The 26,025-nt window shown below is 41.1% G+C and overlaps 1 protein-coding gene across 9 annotated transcripts in view; it reads left to right on the forward strand.

Annotated features, from left to right (window-relative positions):
* The first annotated feature begins 32 nt into the window (after positions 1-32).
* The window catches only part of ZNF461 (zinc finger protein 461), a 74,571-nt gene continuing 48,578 nt past the window's right edge, over positions 33-26,025 (forward strand). For 3 of the 9 annotated variants that reach the window (XM_057314727.1, XM_057314726.1, XM_026484409.4), the window contains exons 1-3: positions 20,792-20,953; positions 21,924-22,442; positions 24,568-24,655. Coding sequence is in view for 5 of the 9 variants with exons in the window: in XM_057314725.1 (XP_057170708.1) it covers positions 24,647-24,655 (9 nt within the window). In the remaining 4 variants the exon portion in view is untranslated. Of the gene's footprint in view, positions 122-15,499; positions 20,297-20,791; positions 20,954-21,765; positions 22,443-24,567; positions 24,656-26,025 lie in introns of those variants that run through there. The other 6 variants (XM_057314724.1, XM_057314725.1, XM_057314728.1 and 3 more) reach the window with 6 other exon arrangements.

Consider the following 26,025-nt stretch of genomic DNA (forward strand, 5'->3'; position numbering starts at 1 on the left):
GAACTACATTTCCCACAGCCCCTATGCAGCTTTTGAAAAGAACTTTGATCCCTGGGTCCTCTCTGGTTATCTCTCGAATCCCTGAAAGTCGTCGCGCTCCGAGCGGCAACAGTCGCGCACGGTGAGGAAGCCCATCGCCCCCACAGTGCAGACAGGGTGCAGGGTGTGTGGAGTCCGGGGCTCAAGCCTGTGTATGCGCGTTTGTGACCGTGACGAAGCCGAGTGCGAGTATGTGCGGTGATGTGGTCGACAGATGATGTGTGTGTGTCCCTAATCGGATGCAGGACATTGTGGGTGACCGGTCGGCTGTGATGTGAGGCATGTGACACTGTGGGGTTTGAGACCACCCATCATAAAATAGTGCCTAGTTGTTACCCAGTGTGATGGAAGAGGCTTTTAATTCTCTGACCCGTACGAGTTTGTGGAACAAGATGGAGCTTCACGTCTTCAGTTCTGAGTTTAACGTCGGGGCTGAGGGGTCTGTTGAAGACTTCTTTGAGAGTATATTTGTGCTTGTGAAGACTGCAATGCCTGTGTTAACTAGAGTCGCGCTGCACCGAAGCATGGCCCGAGTTGCCTTGTCAGGGCACCCCCACCTCCAGTGCCTAGCTTCATGCTTAACACAGTGGGAGTATCAGTGAAGATGATGTTGCCCATCTAAGGGCCAATTTTAGGTTCTGTTCGTTCTTAGGATCTGTATGCCTGGGTTCCCTGCAACTTCCTTTTTTCTCCTGCTTTAGAGCCATGGACCCCAGCTGCAGAGAAAAGGTCACCAAAAGGGAGTCAGATATTGAGTGGTAGTATAAAGGTTCCATACAAGCAAAAAGCACCAACCTGTTTTGGGAATGAATTTTAGAATTGGAAGAGTTCCTTAGGCAGAGTCCTAGGAAGACATTTGGAGAACCTAGGAGTGAGAGTCCTTCCTCAGAGGAACTCCCTTGGGAGCTGAGGTCAAGTTCCATGTTTCAGAACCACATCATTCCCAAAGGTGTCTCTCCAGGAAACTTTCTGTGAACTTAGAAAAGGTTTCAGCCCTGGATGTCAGTGATCCTGGCTTTTCCCTTTCACACTAAAAAGGATTAGCAGTACTCCCCATCTCCGTTTTACTTCGCGTGTGATAGATGGCAAGAGACTGTGTACAGTGGTGCTGAAGAATTTCTTCCAATTTCACTAGTCTGTGCTCCAAGAAAGGTCTGGTGTCTGATGATTCCCTCCTCTTCCCCTGCAGTGCTCTTCTCTGAGTGAGGAGCCCTGAATAAAAGAAAAGTGACTGGGCATATCTGAAACCAAGCTCAAGGTTGGGGGTTTTGTTGCTCTTGTTCTCTTTTTTTTTGTTTTTCAGAACAGGGAGTAATTGTTCTCCTGAAATGGTTAGGTTACTATTAGGCAGGGCCTTGTGATATACTTTGACTAATAGCATGTGGTGGGAGTGACGTTCGTTGTAAGACTTTCGAGACAAAGCCTTAGGAGGTCTTGCAGCTTCTGCTCTTTTCCTCTTCCTGCCCTGAGACCACTTCAAACTGAAGGTTATGACTAGCTTGCTTAAAGACAAAAGATCACCTGGAAACAGAAGCCCAGCTGACATTCAGCAACAGCTGCCAGATATTTCATTGAGACCATATTAGACCATCCAGCCCCCACCAAACCACTAACTGCTATCAGATGAGTGGAATCAATAGAACCACTCAGCCAAGCCAAGCCCAATTTGCCAACCCCATAATGAGCTAATGGATGTTTTTTGTTTTAAGCCACAAACTTTTGGGATGGTTACATAGCAATAAATAACTGAAACAGGTGTTTAACTTTCTAGACTTTTAAAAAATCTATCACTCCATATTGATATAATTGTATTGGTCAACCTGTTTTGTAAGGTGATTTCTCTACTGGTATTATATCTTGAAATTTTTCTACATCCTTAATTACTTTCTTCAGCTTTGCATTTATCTTGGTATTCTTTTACATGGATATTTTATAATTTAACTATTAACTTTTCTGAGCAACTCCTTCTTACTGTCCAGCTCCCATGTCTTCACCAACTTTACATTCCCTTCCAGAAACTTAGCAAGACATGGGTTCCTGTCATTTCATGGGTATGTAGACTTAGGAATGTGGTATTGACTTCTGCTGAGTGGAGTATAGGTGACTCAACCCACTCAGAGGAATTATTTGTTCAAGGGTGTGATATAGGCTCTATATACATTTACCTAACTAATCAACTGGGTCTCCAAGATTACAGTATCTCTTTTCCCCTTTCCAATTCAAAATCTGCATTCTGGAGCCATCTTACTTCCTTCACTGTGACTCATTAGGGTACTTAGCTAATTTTCTGAAGATTTAAGATTCCTGGAGGTAGAAATGGGTATCTCTGCTGTGTTTTCTAAAGTGTCATCGTCCCGATCCTTCAGTTTACTTTCACTTCCTTTTCTGCCTAATCCTCAAAGAAATGGCCTGAATTTCTGCATAGGTCACATCAGGCCCAAGTCCCATTTCTTCTCCTACATGCAGGGTTTAGTATTAATTAATTTCCAAGGTAGATGTGATTTCCTTGTTGGAGCAATAGCTGGTGGAGAGATTGGCAATAAGAGATCTGAGCCGAGGTAATTGAGGGGCAACCAGCAAGAGGAATCCATTGTGTATTAAAATCCTAGGTTTCGTACTATACTTGGCTAATTGATTTAAATTTAAAAAAAAAACAACAACTTAGGTTTCAAAATTTAAGATCTTTAAGGTAGTAGAATCTGAAAGTCTTCACATCTATGAAGAAACTTCAGGCCACATAAAGCACTACAGCACTCTACTCCATGTTTCATACACATATCTCCTACTATTTTTTCTGCTTTCAAATAGGGAGGGATTAGCTCTATTTTTTTCTGACTTAAAATTAGTACATTCTTAATTCAGAAATTTAGAAAATACAGAAAAGCTTAAAATAAAGCTCATTTAGAAACAGCTTTTTTTTTTTTTTTTTAAGATTTTATTTATTTGACAGAGAAAGACAGCGAGAAACGGGGGAACACAAGCAGGGGGAGTGGGAGAGGAAGAAGCAGGCTCCCAGCGGAGGAGCCCGATGTGGGGCTCGATCCCAGGACTCCAGGATCAAGCCCTGAGCCAAAGGCAGACGCTTAACAACTGAGCCACCCAAGCGCCCCTAGAAACAGCTTCTTTGAACATTTTATTACAAATCATTTCATCTGTTTCTCTGTGAATTAACACATGGATATAGGCATATACGACTTATTCATTCAAAACAGAATCATACAATACTGTTTTGTAATCCACCTTCTTCATCTAACATCTACAGTGAACAGCTTTTCATGTTATCAAATTACAAACTATCACTATGTTTTGACTACATTGTCTGGATATACTATCCAGGTATTTCCCTATTGAAGGATATTTAACTTCTTTCAGCTTTCCCCCATACAGTATTTCACTGCACACTCCTTTTTGTGAACATGTATATCTTAAAGTCTTAAACATTGTTGAGAATGAGGCTTTCAAAGTTAAAATCAACTTATATACCTTCAACAATTGCCCTGCTTAAATTTTCACCAACATACCATTAAGAGTGTCAATTCTACTAATATAGGATATTATCAGTCCTTTTAAATCTACCTTTACTGGAAGTTGTGCTTGTTTGTTTAAATGAATTATCTATTCTGAGGTTTCAGTTAATGTAGTAAAATCTGGGCATCTGGGACAAAAACCAGAATTCAAAGAGCACTGATTTAGAGAAATGTGGATTCAAAACATAGACCCGCCATTTACTGAGCATGTATTATTTCTTTTCCTTCATTTTATTTTATTATTATTATTATTATTTTTAAAGATTTTATTTATTTGACAGAGATAGAGACAGCCAGCGAGAGAGGGAACACAAGCAGGGGGAGTGGGAGAGGAAGAAGCAGGCTCACAGCGGAGGAGCCTGATGTGGGGCTCGATCCCATAACGCCGAGATCACGACCTGAGCCGAAGGCAGACGCTTAACCGCTATGCCACCCAGGTGCCCCTATTATTATTTTTTTAATGGTTTTTTATTACATTATGTTAGTCACCATACAGTACATCCCCGGTTTCCAATGTAAGGCTCGATGATTCATTAGTTTCGTATAACACCCAGTGCACCATGCAATACGTGCCCTCCTTACTACCCATCACCGGTCTATCCCATTCCCCCACCCCCCTCCCCTCTGAGGCCCTCAGTTTGTTTCTCATAGTCCATAGTCTCTCATGCTTCATTCCCCCTTCTGATTACCCCCCCTTTCTTTATCCCTTTCTTCCCCTACTGATCATCCTAGTTCTTATGTTCCATAGATGAGAGAAATCATATGATAGTTGTCTTTCTCTGCTTGACTTATTTCACTTAGCATTATCTCCTCCAGTGCCGTCCATGTTGCAGCAAATGTTGAGAACTCGTTTTTTCTGATAGCTGAGTAATATTCCATTGTATATATGGCCCACAACTTCTTAATCCAGTCATCTGTTGAAGGGCATCTCGGCTCCTTCCACGATTTAGCTATTGTGGACATTGCTGCTATGAACATGGGGTGCATATGGCCCTTCTCTTTACTACGTCTGTATCTTTGGGGTAAACACCCAGTAGTGCAATGGCTAGATCATAGGGTAGCTCAATTTTTAACATTTTAAGGGACCTCCACACGGTTTTCCAGAGTGGCTGTACCAACTTGCGTTCCCACCAACAATGTAGGAGGGATCCCCTTTCTCCACATCCTCTCCAACAATTGTTGTTTCTTGCCTTGTCTATTTTTGCCATTCTAACTGGCGTAAGGTGGTATCTCAGTGTGGTTTTGATTTGAATTTCCTTGATGGCTAATGATTTTGAACATTTTTTCATGTGTCTGTTAGCCATTTGTATATCTTCATTGGAAAAGTGTCTGTTCATTTCTTCTGCCCATTTTTTGATTTATTTGTTTCTCGTGTATTGAGTTTGAGAAGTTCTTTGTAGATCTTGGATACCAGTCCTTTATCTGTAGTGTCATTTGCAAATATATTCTCCCATTCCGTGGGCTGCCTCTTAGTTTTTCTGACTGTTTCCTTGGCTGTGCAGAAACGTTTAATTTTGATGAAGTCCCATAAATTCATTTTATCTTTTGTTTCTCTTGCCTTTGGGGATGTATCATGAAAAACGTTGCTTTGGCTGATGTCATAGAGGTTGCTGCCTATGTTCTCCTCTAGAATTTTGATGGATTCCTGTCTCACCTCGAGGTCTTTTATCCATTTGGAGTTTATTTTTGTGTATGGTGTGAGATAGTGGTCAAGTTTCATTCTTTTGCATGTAGCTGTCCAATTTTCCCAGCACCATTTATTGAAGAGACTGTCTTTTTCCCACCGGATGTTTTTTCCTGCTTTATCAAAGATTAGTTGCCCAAAGAGCTGAGGGTCCATTTCTGGGCTCTCTATTCTGTTCCATTGGTCTATGTGTCTGTTTTTGTGCCAGTACCATGCTGTCTTTGTGATCACAGCTTTGTAGTACAGCTCGAAGTCCGGCATTGTGATGCCCCCAGCTTTGTTTTTCCTTTTCAACAGTTCCTTGGAGATTCGGGGCCTTTTCTGGTTCCATACAAATTTAAGGACTATTTGTTCCAGTTCTTTGCAAAATGTCCTCGGTATTTTGATCGGGATAGCATTGAAAGTGTAGATTGCTCTGGGTAGCATGGACATTTTAACTATGTTAATTCTTCCGATCCATGAGCATGGAATATCTTTCCATCTTTTTATGTCTTCCTCAATGTCTTTCAAGAGTGATTTATAGTTTCTAGAATATAGGTCCTTTATGTCTCTGGTTAAGCTAATTCCAAGGTAACGTATGGTTTTTGGTGCTATTGTAAATGGGATGGATTCCCTAATTTCTCTTACTTCGGTCTCGTTATTCGTGTATAGAAATGCAACTGATTTCTGAGCATTGATTTTGTATCCCACCACATTACTGAATTGCTCTATAACTTCTAATAGTTTGGGAGTGGCTTCTTTTGGGTTTTCCATATAGAGTATCATGTCATCTGCGAAGAGAGACATTTTGACTTCTTCTTTGCCGATTTGAATACCTTTGATCCCTTTTTGTCGTCTGATTGCTGTTGCAAGGACTTCTAGTACCATGTTGAATAATAGTGGCGAGAGTGGGCATCCTTGTCGAGTTCCTGATCTTAAGGGAAAGGCTTCCAGCTTTTCCCCATTGAGAATAATATTTGCAGTAGGCTTTTCATAGATGGCTTTTATGAGATTGAGAAATGTACCCTCTATTCCTACACTCCGAAGGGTTTTAATCAGGAAAGGATGCTGTATTTTGTCAAATGCTTTTTCGGCATCAATTGAGAGGATCATATGGTTCCTGAGTCTTTTCTTGTTGATATGATGTATCACGCTGATTAATTTGCGAATATTGAACCACGCTTGCATCCGAGGTATGAATCCCACTTGATCATGATGGATAATCTTTTTAATGTACTGTTGGATTCTATTAGCAAGTATCTTGTTGAGGATTTTGGCATCCGTATTCATTAGGGAAATCGGTCTGTAATTCTCCTTTTTGAGGGGGTCTTTGCCTGGTTTGGGGATCAAGGTAATATTGGCCTCATAGAATGAGTTTGGTAGCTTTCCTTCTGTTTCTATTTTTTGAAATAGCTTTAGGAGAATAGGTATTATTTCTTCTTTGAATGTTTGGTAGAATTCTGCAGGAAAACCATCCGGGCCTGGAGTTTTGTTATTTGGAAGGTTGTTTATCACTGACTCAATTTCTTCATAATTAATTGGCCTGTTTAAGAAATCAATTTCTTCCTGTTTCAATCTTGGTAGTTTATAGGTTTCCAGGAAGGATTCCATCTCTTCCAGATTGCTTAGTTTATTGGCATATAGCTGTTGATAAAAATTTCTAATAATCCTTCCAATTTCAATGGTGTTGGTCGTGACCTCTCCTTTTTCATTCATAATTTTAATAATCTGGGTCCTTTCTCTTTTCTTTTGCATAAGTCTTGCCAGTGGTCTGTCAATTTTATTGATTCTCTCCAAGAACCAGCTTCTAGTCCTGTTGATCTGTTCTACTGTACTTCTGGTTTCTGCTTGATTGATTTCAGCTCTAATTTTGGTCAACTGCTTCCTCGTGCGTCGATTAGGCCTGTCCCTCTGTTGCTGTTCCAGCTTCTTGAGGTGAGAATATCAAAACTGCATTTTAGATTTTTCTATTCTTTTGAGTGAGGCTTGGATGGCTATGTATTTCCCCCTTAGGACCGCCTTTGCAGTATCCCATAGGTTTTGGACTGTTGTATTTTCATTCTCATTGGTCTCCATAAATTGTTTAATTTGATTTTTGATTTCCTGGTTTATCGAGTCATTCCTGAGCAGGATGGTTCTTAGTCTCCAAGTGTTTGAGTTTCTTCCAAATTTTTCCTTGTGGTTGAGTTCCAATTTCAGAGCGTTGTGGTCTGGGAATATGCAGGGGATAATTTCAATCTTTTGGTATCGGTTGAGACCTGTTTTGTGACCCAGATCATGGTCTATTCTTGAGAATGTTCCATGGGCATTAGAATAGAATGAGTATTCTTTGGTTCTGGGGTGTAGTGTTCTCTATATATCTGTGAGGTCCAACTCGTCAAGTATGTCATTCAAAGCCTTTGATTCTTTGCTTAGTTTTTGCCAGGGTGTTCTGTCTATTTCTGATAGTGGAGTGTTGAGGTCCCCTACTATTAATGTATTTTTATCTATATGTCTCTTTGTTGTGTTTAAGAGTTGGCTTGTGTATCTTGCTGCTCCCCTGTTGGGGGCATATATATTTATAATTGTCATATCCACTTGTTGGATACTTCCTTTAAGAATAATATAGTGCCCTTCTGCGTCTCTAACTATAGTCTCTAGTTTAAAATCCAATTTATCTGATATGAGAATTGCTATCCCAGCTTTCTTTTGAGGTCCATTTGCATGAAAGATGGTACTCCATCCCCTTACTCTCAGTCTGAATGCATTTTTGGGTTCGAAATGAGTCTCTTGTAGACAGCAAATGGACGGGTCATTTCTTTTTATCCAATCTGCAACCCTGTGGCGTTTTATGGGAGCGTTCAAACCATTTACATTAGCGCCAAGAACTGAGAGATATGATTTTAATGATGCTATGTTGCCAGTAAAGTCTTTGTTTGTATTTGTTGTGACTTTCTTTTGTGTATCACTCTTGGGGCCTTTTTACCTTTATAGAACCCCCCTTAATATCTCCTGTAGGGCTGGTTTTGTGGTTACGAAATTGGTTAATAACTGGCGATTCTGAAATGTCTTTATTTCTCCATCAATTCTGAATGTCAGCCTTGCTGGATAAAGGATCCTTGGCTGCATGTTTTTCTCTGAAAGAGCTTTAAAAATGCTCCCCCAACATTTCTCTCATTCCAGGTCTGTGTAGACAGGTCTGACGTAATTCTGATGCCTTTGCCTTGGTACGTGAGAAATTTCTTTGCCCTGGCCGCTTTTAATACTGTGTCCTTGGAGCTAATATTTGTGAATTGCACTATGACGTGATGTGGCGTAGGTTTGTCGTGGTTGAGCTTGGGAGGGGTCCTCTCTGCCTCTTGGACACGAATGTTTGTTTCCCTCGTTAGATTAGGGAAGTTTTCAGCTACAATTTGTTCAAATATCTCTTCTAGACCTCTGTTTTTCTCCACCCCCTCGGGGATGCCGATGATTCTGACATTGGAACGTTTCATTGAGTCAATAATCTCCCGTAACCTACATTCGTGGGCTTGGATTTTTTTAAGACCATCTTCTATTTTGGTTTTTTCCTCTATTAACCCATCCTCCAATTCACTAACCTTTTCCTCTGCTTCGGTGACCCTGGCCGTCAGAGCCTCTAGTTTTGCCTGCATTTGGCTCATAGAATTTTTAATTTCTGTCAGATTCGCTCTCATTTCTGTCCTTAGGGATTCTATATTCTCAGTAACCTTTTCGTTAATACTTTTTTCAATTCTACTCATCATTTTGACCATCGTTACTCTGAATTCCATTTCTGATAATTTGGTTACATCCATATCCATTATTTCTGTGGCAGAGGCCACAGACTCACTGTCTTTTCTTTGCTGGGGGGGGGGCGGCTTCTCCTTCTTGTCATTCTGATGAGGAGAGGTTGCGGGGTTGTCCAGAGCCCAAATTATTGACTGGGTCCCAGGCCGTGCCCCTTGTTTTATAGGGATCTTAGGGATGTGGGCTTCTTCTTTAAAGATTTTATTTATTTATCTGAGAGAGAGAGACAGTCAGCAAGAACGGGAACAGAAGCAGGGGAGTGGGAGAGGAAGAAGCAGGCTCCCAACGGAGAAGCCTGATGAGGGACTCCTTTCCGGAACACCGGGATCACGCCCTAAGCCGAAGACAGGCGCTCAATGACTGCGCCACCCAGGCGCCCCGGGTTGTGGGCTTGATTTTTCAGCCTGCCTTCTGTGTTCTGGGGGAGGGGCCTGCCGCGCCGATACTCAGGCAACCCTGTTTGGGTAGAGTCTCCGTGTCCCCTGCGAGGGGGGATGGGGATGGGCACGCTGTGAGCCGGTATTTCCAGGCTTTTGTTCTCTGGCAGCTTTCCCTGGCTGTCTGTTATGCCTCTTCTGAGAGTCAGAGCAGCAGAGGCTGGATTGTCACAGAACAGAGGGATTGCGGCCCATTCTCCACTGATGTTCTGGCCACTTTAACTCCGTTACTGTTGGTGCTGCTCAACCCTGCAGCGTCCTGGGATGTGCGCCTCACACCCGGCGTCCCTGCCCTCACTTCCAGTGCCGGCGCGTCTCTGTCCTTTGTGATTCTAACACCGCCAGCCGCCCCCGCGCGCTCCCGGATCTCTGGTTCTCAGTCTATGCCCGGTGAGCACACCGGGATTCCGGAGTTCCGTGAGAAGCCTGGTGGCGCGCGCACCTGGTTCAGGGTCTCAGTCATCTGTTTCGCGCGTGCCGACCTCGAGTACGCCCGCTCCCCTGTGCAGGTGGCCCGCCAGCCGCCAGCCGCCCCGCGCGCGCTCCGGGAGCTTCCGGTCTCAGTCTGGATCCTGTGAGCACACCGGGATTCCGGTGTTTCGCGAGATGCCTGGTGGCGAGCGCTCCCGGCTCACCGGTCTCAGTCCGCTCTCTCGCGGGTGCCGTCTGTGAGTCTGCCCGCTCCCCCGTGCAGGTGGCTGCCGCTTCCCAGCGCCCGAACGCGGCGGCTCCCTCCCCCTTCCGTTTATCTTCCGTTATCTGTGCGCAGTTTCAGGGCTCCCCACTTCGTACCTCAATACTCAGCGCTGGAGATGTTCATTTGTAGAGATCCAGATGTATCTTCCTGCGTCTCAGGCTGATTCCGTGGTTGTTTAAGCTGGTCTGGTACCTATCCAGCTCGACTCAGGGGACCGGCTGAAAAAGGGGTCCCCTACTCCTCCGCCATCTTAACTCCTCCCCCTTTTCCTTCATTTTAAATAAGACTTTTGTACAAAATAGAACACAGATCTTAAAATCATAGCTTAATGATTTTATAAACCCTTACAACCACCATTTGATAAAGATAAACTCCAACATCTCAGAGGCCTCCCTCATGTCTCTTCCCAATCAATATACCTCAAAGTTATCCATTATTTTGACCTCTATCACAATAATTGAACTTTATAGAACTGCAGTCATACAGTATGTACTTTTGTGTCTGGCCTCTTTTATCCAACATTGTATCCGTAACAGGCACCGAGCTGTACATGGCAGTAGCTTGTAACTTAACATAGTATTATATTATCTGAATGTACCATAATTTATCCATTCTCTTGTTGATGGAGTATTTGAGTTTCCAGTTTTTGGCTATTATGAGTAAAGCTACTATGAACATTCTTGTGTCAGTCTTTGGCATGCATATGAAATCAGCTGTTTGTGTTATGTACCCAAAAATAGAATTGCTAGGTTAGAAAGTAAATGTTTAGATTTAATAAATATTGCAAAATAGTGTTTGAAAGTGAATGTTCCATTTTATGCTCCCACGTGCTGTGTATGAGAATTCCAGTTGCGTCACCCAATCAGCATTATTATTGTCAGTGTTTTGAATTTTAGCCATTTTAATGGGTGTGTATGGTACATTTATATTTAATTTGCATTCTCCTTATGACCAATGATGCTGCAAACAAAATCCCACACAGCTTGGAATGAACAAAATTGAAATAAGCGAAGTTTCACAATAAAAGTGAGTGCATAGCTTACCATACGACTCAGCCAACTGAGATCTTGGCCATTTATCCCAGAGAAATGAAAACACAGGTTTACACAAACACCTATGCATGAATGTTCATAGTAGATTTGTAATAATCCAAAACTGGAAATAACCCAAATGTCTTTTAACAGGTAAATGGTTAAACAAACTAGGGTTTATCTCTACCATGGAAAACCACTGGCGATAAAAAGGAATGAACCATTGAAACACACAATTTGGGTGGATCTCAAGGGAATTATGCTAACTGAAAAAGAACCAATCTCGTAAAAGTTATAATCTGTATGAGTCCATTTATATAACATTCTTAAAGTGCCAAACTATAGAGGTGGAGAGCAGGTTAGAGGATGCCAGGAATTGGGTGGAGAGGAGGTGGCTGTGATTATAAAAGGGTAGCAAAAGGGATCCTTGGGATAGAACTGTTCTGAATCATGATGGTAGTGGTTGTCACATGACTCTGCACAAATAATAAGAATGCAAAGAACTAAATATACACATAGATATACAAATGGGTGCATGTAAAACTGGCAAAAGATGTAAGTTCTGTGGAGTATATCAATATCAATATCTTGGTCATGATATTGTACTATAATTTTACAAGAAATAACCATTGAGGGAAGCTGGGTGAAGGTTATGTGGATCTCTATATTATTTCTTACAACTGCATGTAAATCTATAATCTCAAAATAAAAAATTAAAATATAAGCACATAGCTGGGACAAGTTTCCTGGTTTACCGTGTGGGAAAAAATAGAATTATATCCATACCTTACATTATCCTACCACAAAAATAAACTCCAAATAGATTAGGAATGTAAACATAAGAAATGAAACCACATAGGTCTTAGAGAAAAGCATCAGTGAATCCCTCTTTAACCTCAATAAAAGAAAGAACTTTCTTACTATGATTCAGAAAACAGAGGCAATAAAAGAAAATATTCAGATTTGACTACATTAGGAAAAAAACATAAAATCAAAAGACAACTCACAAATTGGGAAAAAAATATTTGCAAGGTGTATCACAAATAAAGGGCTAATATTCCTGTATTAGTTTGCTAGGGCTGTCACAACCAAATACCACCAACTGGGTGGTTTAAACAACAAAAATTACTTTTCTCACAGTTTGAAAGCTGAAGTCCAAGATGAAGGTATTGGCAGGTTTACTTTCTCCTGAGGTCTCTTCTGCTTGGCCTGAAGATGGCTCACTGACTCCTCATGTGGTCTTTTCTCTGTATGTATGCACCCCTGGTGTGTCTCTTTGTATACCCTAATCTCCTCTTTGCATAAGGACACTAGTTAGATTGGATTAGGGTCCCTAGTCTACGGGCCATACCACCTGGAACGCCTGATTGCCCGATAGTCTGATCTCGGAAGCTAAGCAGGGTCGGGCCTGGTTAGTACTTGGATGGGATTGGGGTCCCTAACAGCCTCACTTTAACTTAACTCTTTAAAGGCCCTATCTCCAAATAAAGTCACATTCTAAGGTATGGGGCAAGGGATTAGGGCCTCAATGTTAGGAATTGGGGGTGGGGACATAATTCAGTCCATAAGAATTCCTAATATTAAAAAAACCCTCTTCACTTCACAATATATGCAAATTTTGAATCATTATGTTGTACATCTGAAACTAATGTCATATGTCAATTTACACCTCAATTTAAAAAAAAAACTCTTAAAATTGAGGGAAATACCAAAAAATTTGACAGAAAAATGGTTAAAAGGAACAAACAATTCACAAAAAATATGTAAAAGTAACACTTAAATTATGAAAAGAGAAATGGAAATTAAAATGATACTGGCACCATTTCCCACCTATCAGAATGGCAAAAATTTTAAAGTATAACAACATAGTGTTAGTAAGACAGGGTATAATAGCCTGCATGGTGACTCACAAAAAAGATATGTCTAGGTCCTAATCTCTCGAATTTATGAATGTTAATTTAGAAATTAAGAATTAATTAAATTAAATATAATTAAATTAAGGACCTTGAGATAAAGAGTTTATCTTGGATTGTCTGGATGGACCCTAAATCCAATGATAAGTGTCTTTGTAGGGGTGAGTCAGAGAAAGATTTGACAGAGGAAGAGGAGGCAATGGGACCATGGAGGCAGAAATTGGAGTGATGGGGCCACAAGTCAAGGAATACTTACAGCCACCAGATTGTGGAAGAAGCAAAGAACAGATTCTTCCCTAATTCTTCCCTCAAGACTCCCTCTTTAGAGTCTTTAGAGGGAGTCTGGCTCTAATGACTTCTTGATTTTGGACTTCTGACCCCAGAACTACGAGAGAAAACAATTATTGTTTGTGATGATTTGTTACAGCATTTGTTACAGTTAGCAGCCATAGAAAACTAATATACAGGGGATTAGGCAGTATCATATATTGCTGGTACAAGCAATATATGTGGGGCATATAACAGTATGTTTAAAAACTATCTACATTTTAAAAACCCCAAGTATCTACATTCGACCCTGAACAACACAGGGGTTTATGGATGCTTATCCTCTGTGCAGTTGAAAATCTTATGTAACTTTTGACTCCCTCCAAAACTTAACTACTAATAGCCTACTGTTGACTGGAATCCTTACCAATAACAATAGTTATTGCCTATAAGTGGACCTGCACAGTTCAAACCACTGCTGTTTAAGTATATATTTACCTGACATCCAATATTAGGAATTTACTCTAAAGATACACTTCCATCTTTAAAAAATGGAAGTTTTTTACATTACAATAGATGCTCTAGACTTTTACTTGTTGGCATGGAAAAATGTTCACTAGTGTTAGACAAGGAAGGTAGGTTTCAGAATAGCCACATGTAGCCAATTCTGTTTTTGAAAGGAAAGTCTATAATACAGGGAGGGTAAAGGGATTTACAGTAAATGTTCATAGTGGATTATTGTTATTTTAGGATTCCCACTGTTTTCTGAATTTTAATGCTCTGTATTTATTTCTTTTATATTCACAAAATATTATAGAAGTAGCTACAGACACAGTGACAGAATGGGGATGATGGCGATGTGTCTTTGAGAATTCACGCTAAAGAAAGCTTCTCAACACCTTAAAGTTCTAGCTCTTCACATCAGCTGGGCTTTTACCTGCAATGGCTTCCCTCTTCCTTTTTTTTTTTTTTTAAAGATTTTATTTATTTATTCGACAGAGATAGAGACAGCCAGCGAGAGAGGGAACACAAGCAGGGGGAGTGGGAGAGGAAGAAGCAGGCTCATAGCAGAGGAGCCTGATGTGGGGCTCGATCCCAGAACTCCGGGATCACGCCCTGAGCCGAAGGCAGACGCTTAACCGCTGTGCCACCCAGGCGCCCCTGGCTTCCCTCTTCCTGAAGCTGTTTACTCATTGGTTTCTCCACCATTCAGGGCTGTCTCCTTTCCTCTAATAAGGAAATCACATCTGGCTTAGAGATATAAACTCCTATATATAGGAAATGAAATGGGACTTGGGTCTGCTGAGGTGCTGCCAATCAGGGATGAATGGCCAGAGGAAGATCAAATCACCTTAGGTATCAAGAAAATGAAGCCCCAGTAAAAACAAAATGCAGTTGTTTGTATCCAATTACACAAATGCCAAATCAGTTCATCAATGACTCTCCAGAGATTCATATTGAAGAAGGATACTTCCAGTAGGCAGATTATAAACAATGAGCGAAAATATTCTTAATGGGCAAAACCAGGCTCCAACATCCCATCCTTGTAGTTACATCCTTCTGAACAGTGTTCAGGCACTCATCCTTTACCTTGAAGAACTTGATGGACGTCTTTGGAAGTTGACAGTCCTGCAAACAACAAAAACATTCCAACTCCACAAACCCCTCCATATGACCCTGGAAGAAAGGGGAAGGTGGGCCAGATGTGGGAGCTAGGCAGCATATAGAAGGAATTTCTCTGGCATGGTTCAGCTTTCTGAGTCTAGCAAGAATATACAAATTTAATAAATTCCAGAACTTCCTCACAATAAGGTATTACATGGTCATTAAAAATTAAATTGAGGAATAACAAAAAAAAAAAACAGAAAAATTCAAAATATACTGACAGTAGCTAAAGCAGGTTACTACACAACATGTACAACTATTCCATGTACCAAAAGGTCATCTATTTCATTACAGATAGAATGTCAGACAGCAGCAATAGAAAGAAAAATATCTGGAATTTTACTTCTAAATGTTAAAATTATTGATTTCTAGTCTGTGATACTGACTTTTTGTTTACGTATATTTCCATAACTTACATAAATTTAAGTATACTTCCTATTTTCTTCACAAGAAACAAGAATGTCTTGATTTTAGATTATGTTATAAAAAATTTTATTAAAGTGAAGTTCTTAAAAAATAGGTGAAAAAAATTCTGTTGTGGGTCTTTAGGTTAGATTTATAGCTCAGCATATTCTAAATATAGTTAGCTAGGAATGATTTCTCTTATGTCCCTTCTAACAGTTTCTTTCCAAGCATACCTAGGGGTTTTCTGCCTAGAGAAGAGCTAAGAGGCTCAAACCCTGGTCTAGTTGTTTTATGTCTTTTAATGGAAGAATTCCAGGTAGCAATTATATCTTATTCATCTGTGTTTCTTCCAAGTACACAGGCACAACTTGTATACTGTAGGCATGTCCAATGTCTTACACAGAAATCCCACTTCTAGGATACTTTGTCTTAGGAAGAATTAAAAATAAATAAGTATTACAAGGATATTCACTGAGGAATTCCTGATAATATAGGCACCTGGGTGGCTCAGTCAGTTAAATGTCTGCCTTCGGCTCAGGTCATAATCCCAGTGACCTGGGATCGAGCCCCAAGTTGGGCTCTCCAGTCAGTGGGGAGTCTGCTTCTCTCTCTCCTTGCCCCTCCCCCTGCTCATGTGTGCTTGCTCTCTCTCTCAAATAGATAAATAATTTTTAAAAAGAATTCTTGATAATTAGTAAAAAAAAAAGTTTCAGAATAAACAGTGTGTTAAATAAGATATGATAGACCACACTATAATCATGATTTTGGCCTCAATTTAATTGTCAAAGAGAGATCTCATCAGGAATGGCTTAGTGAAATACAGCAGAGGGTACAGAGTTGGAAAATAGTAGAATCTGGTAGTTAAATAAAGATTGAGGACTTGGAACTCAAGTTCTAGTTTCATCTCTCAAGAACTCTGTGACATTTCACAACTTATTTCAGCCCTTGATGTCTCACTTGCCTAAGCAGTTTACTGGGGATGGTAATACCTCCCTCACAGAGTTCTCATGAAGATTAAATTAGACAATACACATCCTTATAATAGTGTATTAGTCAGAGTTCTCCAGAGAAACAGAAACAACAGGATGTATATGTCTGTATGTGTGTGTCTGTATGTGTGTATTGAGAGAGAGAGAAAAGAGAGAGGTTAAGAAAGAGATTTTAAGGAATTGGCTTATGAGATTGTGGAAGCCTGTTAAGTCCAAAATCTGTAGGTCATGTCAGTAGGTTGAACACCCAGGGAGCAGCTGCGATTTGAGTCCAAAAGCTGTCAGCTGGTAGAGTTCCTTTCTGCTCAGGAAGAGGGCAGTCTTTAGTCTATCAAGGCCTTCAACTGATTGGATGAGGCCCACCCACATTCTGGAGGGTAATCTGCTTTAATTTAAATTAAATGTTAATCTCATCTAATAAACACCTTCACAGAAACATCTGGAATGATATTTGACCAAATATTTGGGCATCATGGCCCAGCCAAGTTGCACAAAATTAGGCATCATAAGTCCACCCCGTGTCAACTTGGCACCTATATGCATCTCCCTGTAAACCATACTTAATATCTGCATAAAAACAGTAACAAGGTCATACATCCACTTAACATGATACAACTGGCCTGCATACAACCAGAAAATACACAAATCCCTTCCCGAGAAGAGAGTGCAAAGTCTTGCAGGATGTTTACTTTTCTCCCTTATAACCCATAACTTAAATATTATGATGTAAAGTTAACAATACGTACATACTGTAAGGTCAATACATCTTATATTACATGATAACGGTATAAAAAAAGGAACAAAGATATTTATATACATACATACAAACACACAACAAAATAAACACTCATTGACAATCATAGTCCTAATTTCTGAAACTGGTCACATGGTTGTAGTAGGCATTTATAACTACTTTCTTCTACCACCCATTCCATATTCCCTTTGCTCTCAGCAAGCTCCTCAGCTGTCATGGTTCTTTACCTGGTGGGGTGACCCAACGTTCATTCTTGGATGTTTGGCCCACGAGTAATCCTGTCTTTTATAGTTTGTAGTCTGCCATTCACTTTAATCATAGGGCAGGGTAATATTAAGAGATGCCCCAAAGGATCTCCTGTACTCAAGACACACTCCTCCTCATCTCCATTGTGCAGTAGCACTCCAACTTCCCTTTGGTAGTCAAGATCAATCACCACAGCCAGCACACTTACTCCCTTCTCTGTCTTTTGATTCAGAGGGATGAGAAACCCAAAGTGGTTGGGTAGCAGTCTTAATTTACAGTTGAATGGAATCACTGTATCTCCTGGTGGAAGCATTCCTCCCTTTGGAACTAAAACTTCTGTGCAGCAGAGCGCAGGTTGTGGGGAGGGGAAGCAAAAACTTTGCTATTGGGTCACTACAGGTAATAGTCAGTGGTGACACTCCCATTTCCACCCCTTGATTCCTGGCCTTGTGAATCCTGACTATGGAAGAAACAGCACTAGATACTGGATGCTGATACCAGAGCATACACAGCCTTCTACAGAAGCATGCCTCAGCCCTGCAAGATACTGCCACCTAGCTGGCATTGTGACTGAGTCTTCAAAACATTTTTCCATCTGTCAAGCCAGCTGCTTCAGAATGGTGAGGAACTTGGGAAGACCAGTGAATTCTATGAGGATGGGCCTGCTGCTGCACTTCAATTACTGTGATAGGGGTTCCTTGATCAGAAGCAATGCTGTTTAGAATACCATGATTGTGGATAAGGCATTCTGTAAGTCTACTGGCAGAAGCATTATGTACAGTATAGGCAAATCTGTATCCAGAGTGATCTGGATACAGAGTGTCTGCTTTAGTAGGAAAAAAAAAATGTTGCCCCTTCCATGATGGAGGCAGTCCAGTGTAATCAACCTGCCACCAGAGAATAGTGTCATATTGGGGACTCAGTGTTGGTCTCCGCTGCTGGCAGACTTCATTCAGCAGTAGCTGTAACCAGGTTGGCCTTAATGAGCGGACACCCATGTTGCTGAACTGCCATAACTGCCACTGTGGCCACTTTGTTCAAGAAACTATTGGGTGATGACAGGGGTGACTGAGGAAAGAAACCAACTAGTGTCCAAAGACTGGGTCATCCCATCCACTTTATTAAAATCCTCCTCTGCTGAGCATTTAACATGGGACACAAAGAGCTTCACTTTTACCCATTCAGAGAGGTCTGTACCTCTTTTCCAGACTTCCTTTGCATGAATTTTCTAATCATGTTCCTTCCAAGTTCCTGACCACCCAGCCAAACCACTGGCCACAGCCTATGAATCAGTATGTAATTGCACATCTGACCACTTCTTCTTCCAAGCAAAAACAAAACAAAACAAAAACCAGGTGCACTACTCAAAGCTCTGACCAGTAGGATTACTCGTGCTTTCAAGGCATACTTGACCCAATCACTTATACAACACTTCCATTTTATGTGAGTGCTGCTATGTACACCCAATTTAATGGTTTCTTGGGTCAGATTACACCCAGTTTATGATGGTAACTTGGTGGCCCATGGTTTAGTCTCTAAGGGCCAGTAGTAGACCAAAACCTGTTTCTCAAAAGGAGAGTAGTTAACTGCAGAGAATGGCATGGCTTTGCTTCAAAATCCTAAGGGCCTACACTGTGACCCATCTATAGGGTCCTGCCAAAGGCTTTAGACAGCATCACTATCTGCCTCTGATATTTCAAACACCCTTGGATTTACTGGGCCTCATGGCCCAAGAGGCAAAGTGCTTGCATAGATGTTTGGACCTGTTGCAGAGTCACAGAGCCTTCTCTTGTTCTGGGCCCTACTCAAAACTAGCAGCTTTTCACGTCACTCGGTAAACGGGCTGAAATAACACACCCAAATGAGGAATAGGTTGCCTCCAAAATCCAGAGGTCCACTAGGCTTTGTGCCTCTTTTTTAGCTGTAGGAGGAGCCAGATGCAACAACTTCTCCTTCATCCTTAGAAGGGATATCATGACATGCCCCACACCACTGGATCCCTAGAAATTTCACCGAGGTAGTACAAGGCCTCTAAGTTTTTGTTGGATTTATTTCCCAACCCAGATACCCAGATGTCTTGTCAGTAAATCTAGAGTAGTTGCCATTTCTTGCTCGCTAGGTCCAGTGGCATAATGTCATGAATGTAATTGACCAGTGTGACATCTTGTGGAAGGGAAAGATAATTAAGATCCCCGTGAACTAAATTATTATACATATAAACTAAATTATAGAGCTGGGGAGCTGATGTACCCCTGAGGTAGGGCACTGAAGGTATATTACTTGTTTTTGCCAAATGCAAACAGTTGCTTCTGGTTGTCTTTATTAACAGGGATGGAGGGGGGAAATTTTCCAGATCAGTAATTGCATAGCAGATACTAGGGAATGTGTTAATTTGTTCAGGTAATGAAATCACATTTGGTAAAACAGCTGCAGTTGGAGTCACCACCAGCTAATGAAAACCCAGTGTCATTCTCCAAGATTTCTCTGTCTGCAGAGACCAGATAGGCAAGCTGAATGAGGATATGGTGGGAATCACCACCTGCGCATCTTTAAAGTTCTTAATAGTAGCACTAATGTCTGCAATCCCTCCAGGTATGCAGTATTTTTTTGGTCTATTATTATTATTTTTTTAGGCAGAGGCAGTTTTAGTAGTTTTCACTTGTCCTTTCCTCACTCAACAGGCAGAGAGACAGTTGCTGAGTTATCCATTCCAGAACTGGGGGAAAAACCACAGGATGGGTTCAGGCAGCCCTGAGTCTGCTGTGAGATGGATTTTAGCTAAAACAACATTGATCACCAGACCTCCTTAAGCCTCTACCCTGAATGTGAGTTTTTGGGTCTCCTGGAATTAGTGACAGCTCAAAGCCAGTGTCCAAGGTCTGATAATTTCCTTTTCCTCAATGTATGGTCACCCTGATAAAGGCTGTGGGTTCCTTTTTGGAAGGCATGGGGGAAAATTATCAGCATAAATTTTTGGCAGTGTAGCAGGGCTTTTCGTTCAAGGGGTTCTGGGTCTGTATATTGGGTCAAGTCCGAGATTGTCTGACAGTCCATGACTTTTTATTATTCAAGTTAGGCTTTCGTTCATTTGACTAGAACTCTTTCACTTATACAGATTGAGTGAGAAGTTAGACTTCCCATCTATTACACTTCCACCAAAGAATACTAACCATACTCTCAGTTACCCTGTAACAGAGATCTAAAAAAAATCTTTATGATCATTTTGCATTCATCACAATAAATTAGTTCATATTTTTTAAATCTATGTTTTAAGTTATACTTAGATTTTTTAAAATTTCCATTGGAAACTTAATTTTCAAGTAAAACCTACTCTTCAGGAAGCTTAACTATCATCTTTTTTTTTTTTTTAAGATTTTTTTTTCCCCCTGACAGAGAGAGACAGTAAGAGAGGGAACACAAGCAAGGTGTGAGAGGGAGGCTTCTCCCTGAACAGGACCCTGGGATCATGACCTGAGCCGAAGGCAGACACTTAAGGGCTGAGCCACCCAGGCGCCCCTCATTATCTTTTTAGAGGTAAGTAAAGAGGGTTAGAGTACTCAATCTCACACTTACAGTACTGCAGTCTCTCATGTAGTTACTACATCCTGATCACAGCCACACACATTATCTTGCATCCAGATTTTAACTTGCATAAGTTACACTCAAACATACAAAAACAAATTTACCAGATCTTTCACATGCTCTCCCAGTCATACTCAGTTCAAACTCACATATATCAACCTCAAAGTCAACGTTTAATCACCTGCCCTTGCACTGTCATACAATTCATAGAGACTTGGGTACAGTTACAAACCACTTTCCCATACTTTGTATATTTCACTCAACACCTTGGACAATACCAAATGCAAACGAACTTGTACACGTGACCAAGAATCAGACCCAGAAACACAACCACTTGTTCTCACTGATACAGTTCTTCACATGGCACTTTGAGATAGGGTTTCTGGGCTTTCAGCAAGGTTAAAAATCTTTAGATTTGTCTCTTCTGGCAGATAGTCTGTATTAGTTCCCACCCCTCTTGGTCAGTTCTGGTTTCTTACACACACTTAGACCCCACAATATCGCTTCATGCCTCCCTCACGCATACATGTAAGGCTCAGGATCAGCTCCGTCTGGCCCAGGGATCTGTTTCATCCACCAGGGAGACCAGCCTCCTCCCTTCTCGCGAGGGACACCTGCCATAGCCAACTGCTCCTGCTAGTCACATGTAGACCCAAAAACAAACAGCCTCCCACAGAACGTTACAAACTCACTGCCCGCAGAGTCGCGCCGCCCACAAGCATGCGTAATCAATCACACGGTCTCAAATGGCCCCTCCCTCCTAAGCCACGTTACATTACACACTTCACAATCACTGCGCGTGGTCCCACACGAGCAGCACGACCGCTATTTCAAACGGTCTCAAAAACGTTTCACAAACTAATTTCCTCACTCAGGACACCCTCAGTTGGTGTAACACAGACATCCTCTCCCTCTCGATCAGACACCCTCGGCCAGTCCCACCTTCGGACTCTTCAGAAAACACATCTCGCACTGCCACCTTACAGACGAAGGCCGGATCCCGCCGCATCAGACGACAATTCTCAAACCACAGCACGTGCGCGTCCATCTTGAGAGGTAGGGACAGCCCGGGTGCCAGGCTTGAAATCCGCTCTCAGAGGAATCCGAGGGCGCGAATTCAGACCCCAAATTCGGGTCTGAGCCTTGGAAAGGGAGAGTTTGTAGCGTCGCTCCAGGCCCGAGAGAAACTGCGCAGGTTCATCCCGAAACCTGGCGGAAGATTTACCTCTTTCAGCTCTCGGGCGCTTTCCTTTCGGACTACGTTTCCCAGAGGACACAGCGGTTCAAAGCTACTTCCGGTAGGGAAGTTGGCTGACTAGTCGGCCGCGGAAGCAGGTGAGGGCTTTTTACCCGACCAGCAGAGTGTGCAAGGCTGGGCGTGCGGCCTCGCATGGAATGCGAATCAGAATTTGGACCAAAGACCTACCTGAGGATGCTGAAGGTAAGGACTCCTGGAGCTCCAGGCCTGGGCAAGCGGAGTGTCTGCAGTGTTAGGCCTCTAAAGTGCGGGAGCTGCTCTAGGGAGGATAGATTGGGTGGTTGTGAGTGCGTGAAGGAAACTGCGTTTGTCTCCGGACTAAGTGTATTTGGCTATTAGTCGTGAGAGCGACTGGATTCGGGAGCGTGCTTTTGTGACAGTGTAATTGTCTGCGTGACCATTTGTGTGAATGGAGTTTGTATGTGATTGTGACCATGATTGCGGGTGGCTATTTGTGTAAGCCTCAGATACTTGCATAAATAAATCAATAAAACACAACTACACAAAGCGTTACACCCAGGCTTATATAATCAGGCAGTTAGGGAGACATTACAGTATTCAACTGTAGATTCATACAATACAAAGCTAAATGGACGTAATCCAACCCACGTTTATCATTATCCCAGAACCACAGACACATATATAGTAAAACAAAAACAACCACTCCCCAACCACAGACTGCCCTTATGCCCACTTAGCCCTCATCCCCAACAATTATATGTAGAGCTCAAACACATCAGCACGTGTCATAGAATCATAGTTATCATGGTCACAGACAATGTCTACTCCACATCACACACAAGGTCACACAAAGTTTGAGCTTCAAGAAAGGCCTGGTTGGGGGCACTGGCAGGTTCAGTCAGTAGAGCATGGGATTCTTGATCTTGCAGATGTGAGTTCAGCTCCACACTGGGTTTAGAAATTACTTAGGAAAAGCCTGGTGTCTCCTAGTTCTTCTCTACCTCACTACTTCTGCCATTCTCCTTAGAAACACCTAGGGTAGGAGGAAAGAGTGGCGCTGTTGCACATCTAAAATCAGTGTCTAAGATGATTAGGTGCTGCTACTTACCTGGAATGTTCATATAAACTTCTAAAATTCCTTTGTTATATTTCTTCATTTAAAGTAAAAATTATCTATAATTCTTCAACCACTCTAAACATTTTTTAAAAACGATTTTATTTATTTATTTATTTATTTGAGAGAAAGGGACCACATGAGCAGGGAGAGGAGCAGAGGTAGAGGGACAAGCCGCCCCACACAGGGCTTGATCCCACTGAGATCATGAGCTGAGCCGAAACCAAGAGTGAGATGAATAACCAACTGTGTGAGCCACCCAGGTGCCCCCACTTTGAACATTTTATTACAAATACTTTCACCCTTCTTATATGCATACATATATGCTTACATATGTATGTATGTATTTTTCCCCGAAAGGTTAGACCACAATACACGTTGTTTTGTAATTCTTTATTGCAGGGTATTTAGGTCTTTTGTCTGTATTCAGGAATAAATTTCATAAGATTTTCCAGGATGTTTCCAGGTGTGCTTTTTTAGTTCTCACCAGTACTGCAAAATAAAGTCTCAAGTATTTATTTTGGTCTGGAATTTTTAAATTTTTATTTATTTATTTTTTACTGATAGGGCTCATGTGCATGTGTGTGCAGAGGTTGGGGGGGGGCCAGCGGGAGAGGGAGAGAGAGAGAATCTTCAGCAGGCTCCAGGCGAGGCGCAAAGCCCAACACAGTCTGGATCTCATGACTTGAGCTGAAATCAAGAGTCTATTGCTTAACTGACGGTGCCACCCAGGCGCCCCTAGTCTGGACGTTTTTGTTCTATTTATTTCCTCTTTTTCGTCTGTGTTCCATCAGTCTCTATTTTTGAAATTCCTGTGAGTCATGCATTAGGGCTTTTGGGTCGTTTTCTATTTCTCTAATCTTTTTGTAATGTCCATTTCCTTTTCTTTTTCCTCTTAATTCAGTGACGATCTTGTCAGAATAGGTCTGAACAGGTTGGTTGGGTCCCTTTTATCATAGGGTTGGGACACTGGTCTGCCTCTCTAAATCTTTCCTGCTAAAAAGCCTGGGCCCAGTCTTTCTTTCTGAATCCATCCTCCTATACTTGGCTTCCCTTCTTGTTTTGAGTAAGATTGGGATTTGTCCGATTTCCCTCGAATCTTTTATATATGTGTGAATGGGGACTGGGCATAGGAGACATGAAGGGGGAAGAAAAATGTCATTCTATATTAGCACTCTGGGAGCTAAGAAGCAAGATCATCTCATGTCTTTTTTTTAAACCCCTCTCATCCAGCAGTGTTTTCTTTGGACTGTGAGTTTCTCCTAAAGTGGAACTAAGAAGAGGACTAATACTTTGAATTTTTAAAAAAACCATGGCCCATGTAAGTTGATATTTTTTTTGTTCCTAATTGATGTCCTTTTTTTCTATAGTCATATGAATATTTGCATTCTTTATCCTGATACTGTTGCCTGACTGAATATCATACAATAACTTACTAGTGAGTAGTGTTGGTTTCAAAACTTGAAGGTCTTCCTTTTTGCTCCTCTCCTTTCTAACCAGTGTTCTTACAATCATTCAGTTAATCATTTTTCATTTCCCATATGCTCAGACTCTGCCAGGAGAAGGAGAGAACAGAAATAGTATTCTTTTGAAGGAACTGTTGATGTCTCTCTTGTTAGAACTTTGATTTGATGAGGTGATTTAACAAATATTTATTGAGTACCTACTATGTGACAGGCACTCTTCTAGGTAACTACGAATAAATTGGTGGGGGAAAAAATAACACATGTACAAATCATCCCTTGTGGAACTTAACTTGTAGTAAGAGAGAAAAAAATACATTTATATAATACCAGACTTAAGTTTTAAGGTACACAGATATATATACACATATGTGTGAACAAATGAACAAAACAATTACAAGATAAAACTAAGAGCAAAAACCAAATATATGTCCTATCAATAAATGTGTATGAATTTTAACTCAGAAAAAGGCTTTTAGATTGAGTCTCAAAGAAAAACTCTATTCTCTGCACTTAAGAGACTCTGAGACACTTAAGTGACTCAGAAAGTTTAATGAAAGGATGGATAAATTATACCAGACAAATAGAAACTAAAAACACAGAAATTCAGGCCATCTCACACTATTAAACATGGCAAAGAAGGATGCCATATAATTCTAAGGTATACATTTCAAAACAGAATAACATAGTTATAAATACACATGCATCACATATATAGCATCACATTTCCTTGAGCAAATAGGAAAGCACATAAAAGAAAAAAGTAGTAGAGGACACTAATCCTTTCAAAGTCAAGTCAAGTGGACAAATTTAGTAAGGATGAAACACTCCCATCAAATCTACCTAATTAGTAGATATGGAATTCTGTATCCTAGTAATAATGAATATACATTCTTTTTAAGTGTCCATAGATCAATCAGGAAAAATAACAAAATATTAGGCCACAATAAAGTCCAAGTAGGTAGAAATGATAAACCATGTTCTCTGAACACAGTGAAATTCAGCTAGGATTTAATAACAAAACCATAAAAGTAAAGATACTCTTACCAACAATTTGTAAAATCTGTCTCAATAACTCCTGGGTAAAGGAAGAAATATAATCTAAAAGTAAAGAATTTCTGGTACTCTGTGATAGCACTACATTTTGGAACCCATGGGATTTAATTAAAGTAAGGCTCTAAGGGCAAAGTTACAGCTTTAATGCTTCTAACAAAAATAATGAAAATAT

The sequence above is a fragment of the Ursus arctos genome, unplaced genomic scaffold, assembly GCF_023065955.2.
Source record: "Ursus arctos isolate Adak ecotype North America unplaced genomic scaffold, UrsArc2.0 scaffold_19, whole genome shotgun sequence".
NCBI classification, from domain to species: Eukaryota; Metazoa; Chordata; class Mammalia; order Carnivora; family Ursidae; genus Ursus; species Ursus arctos.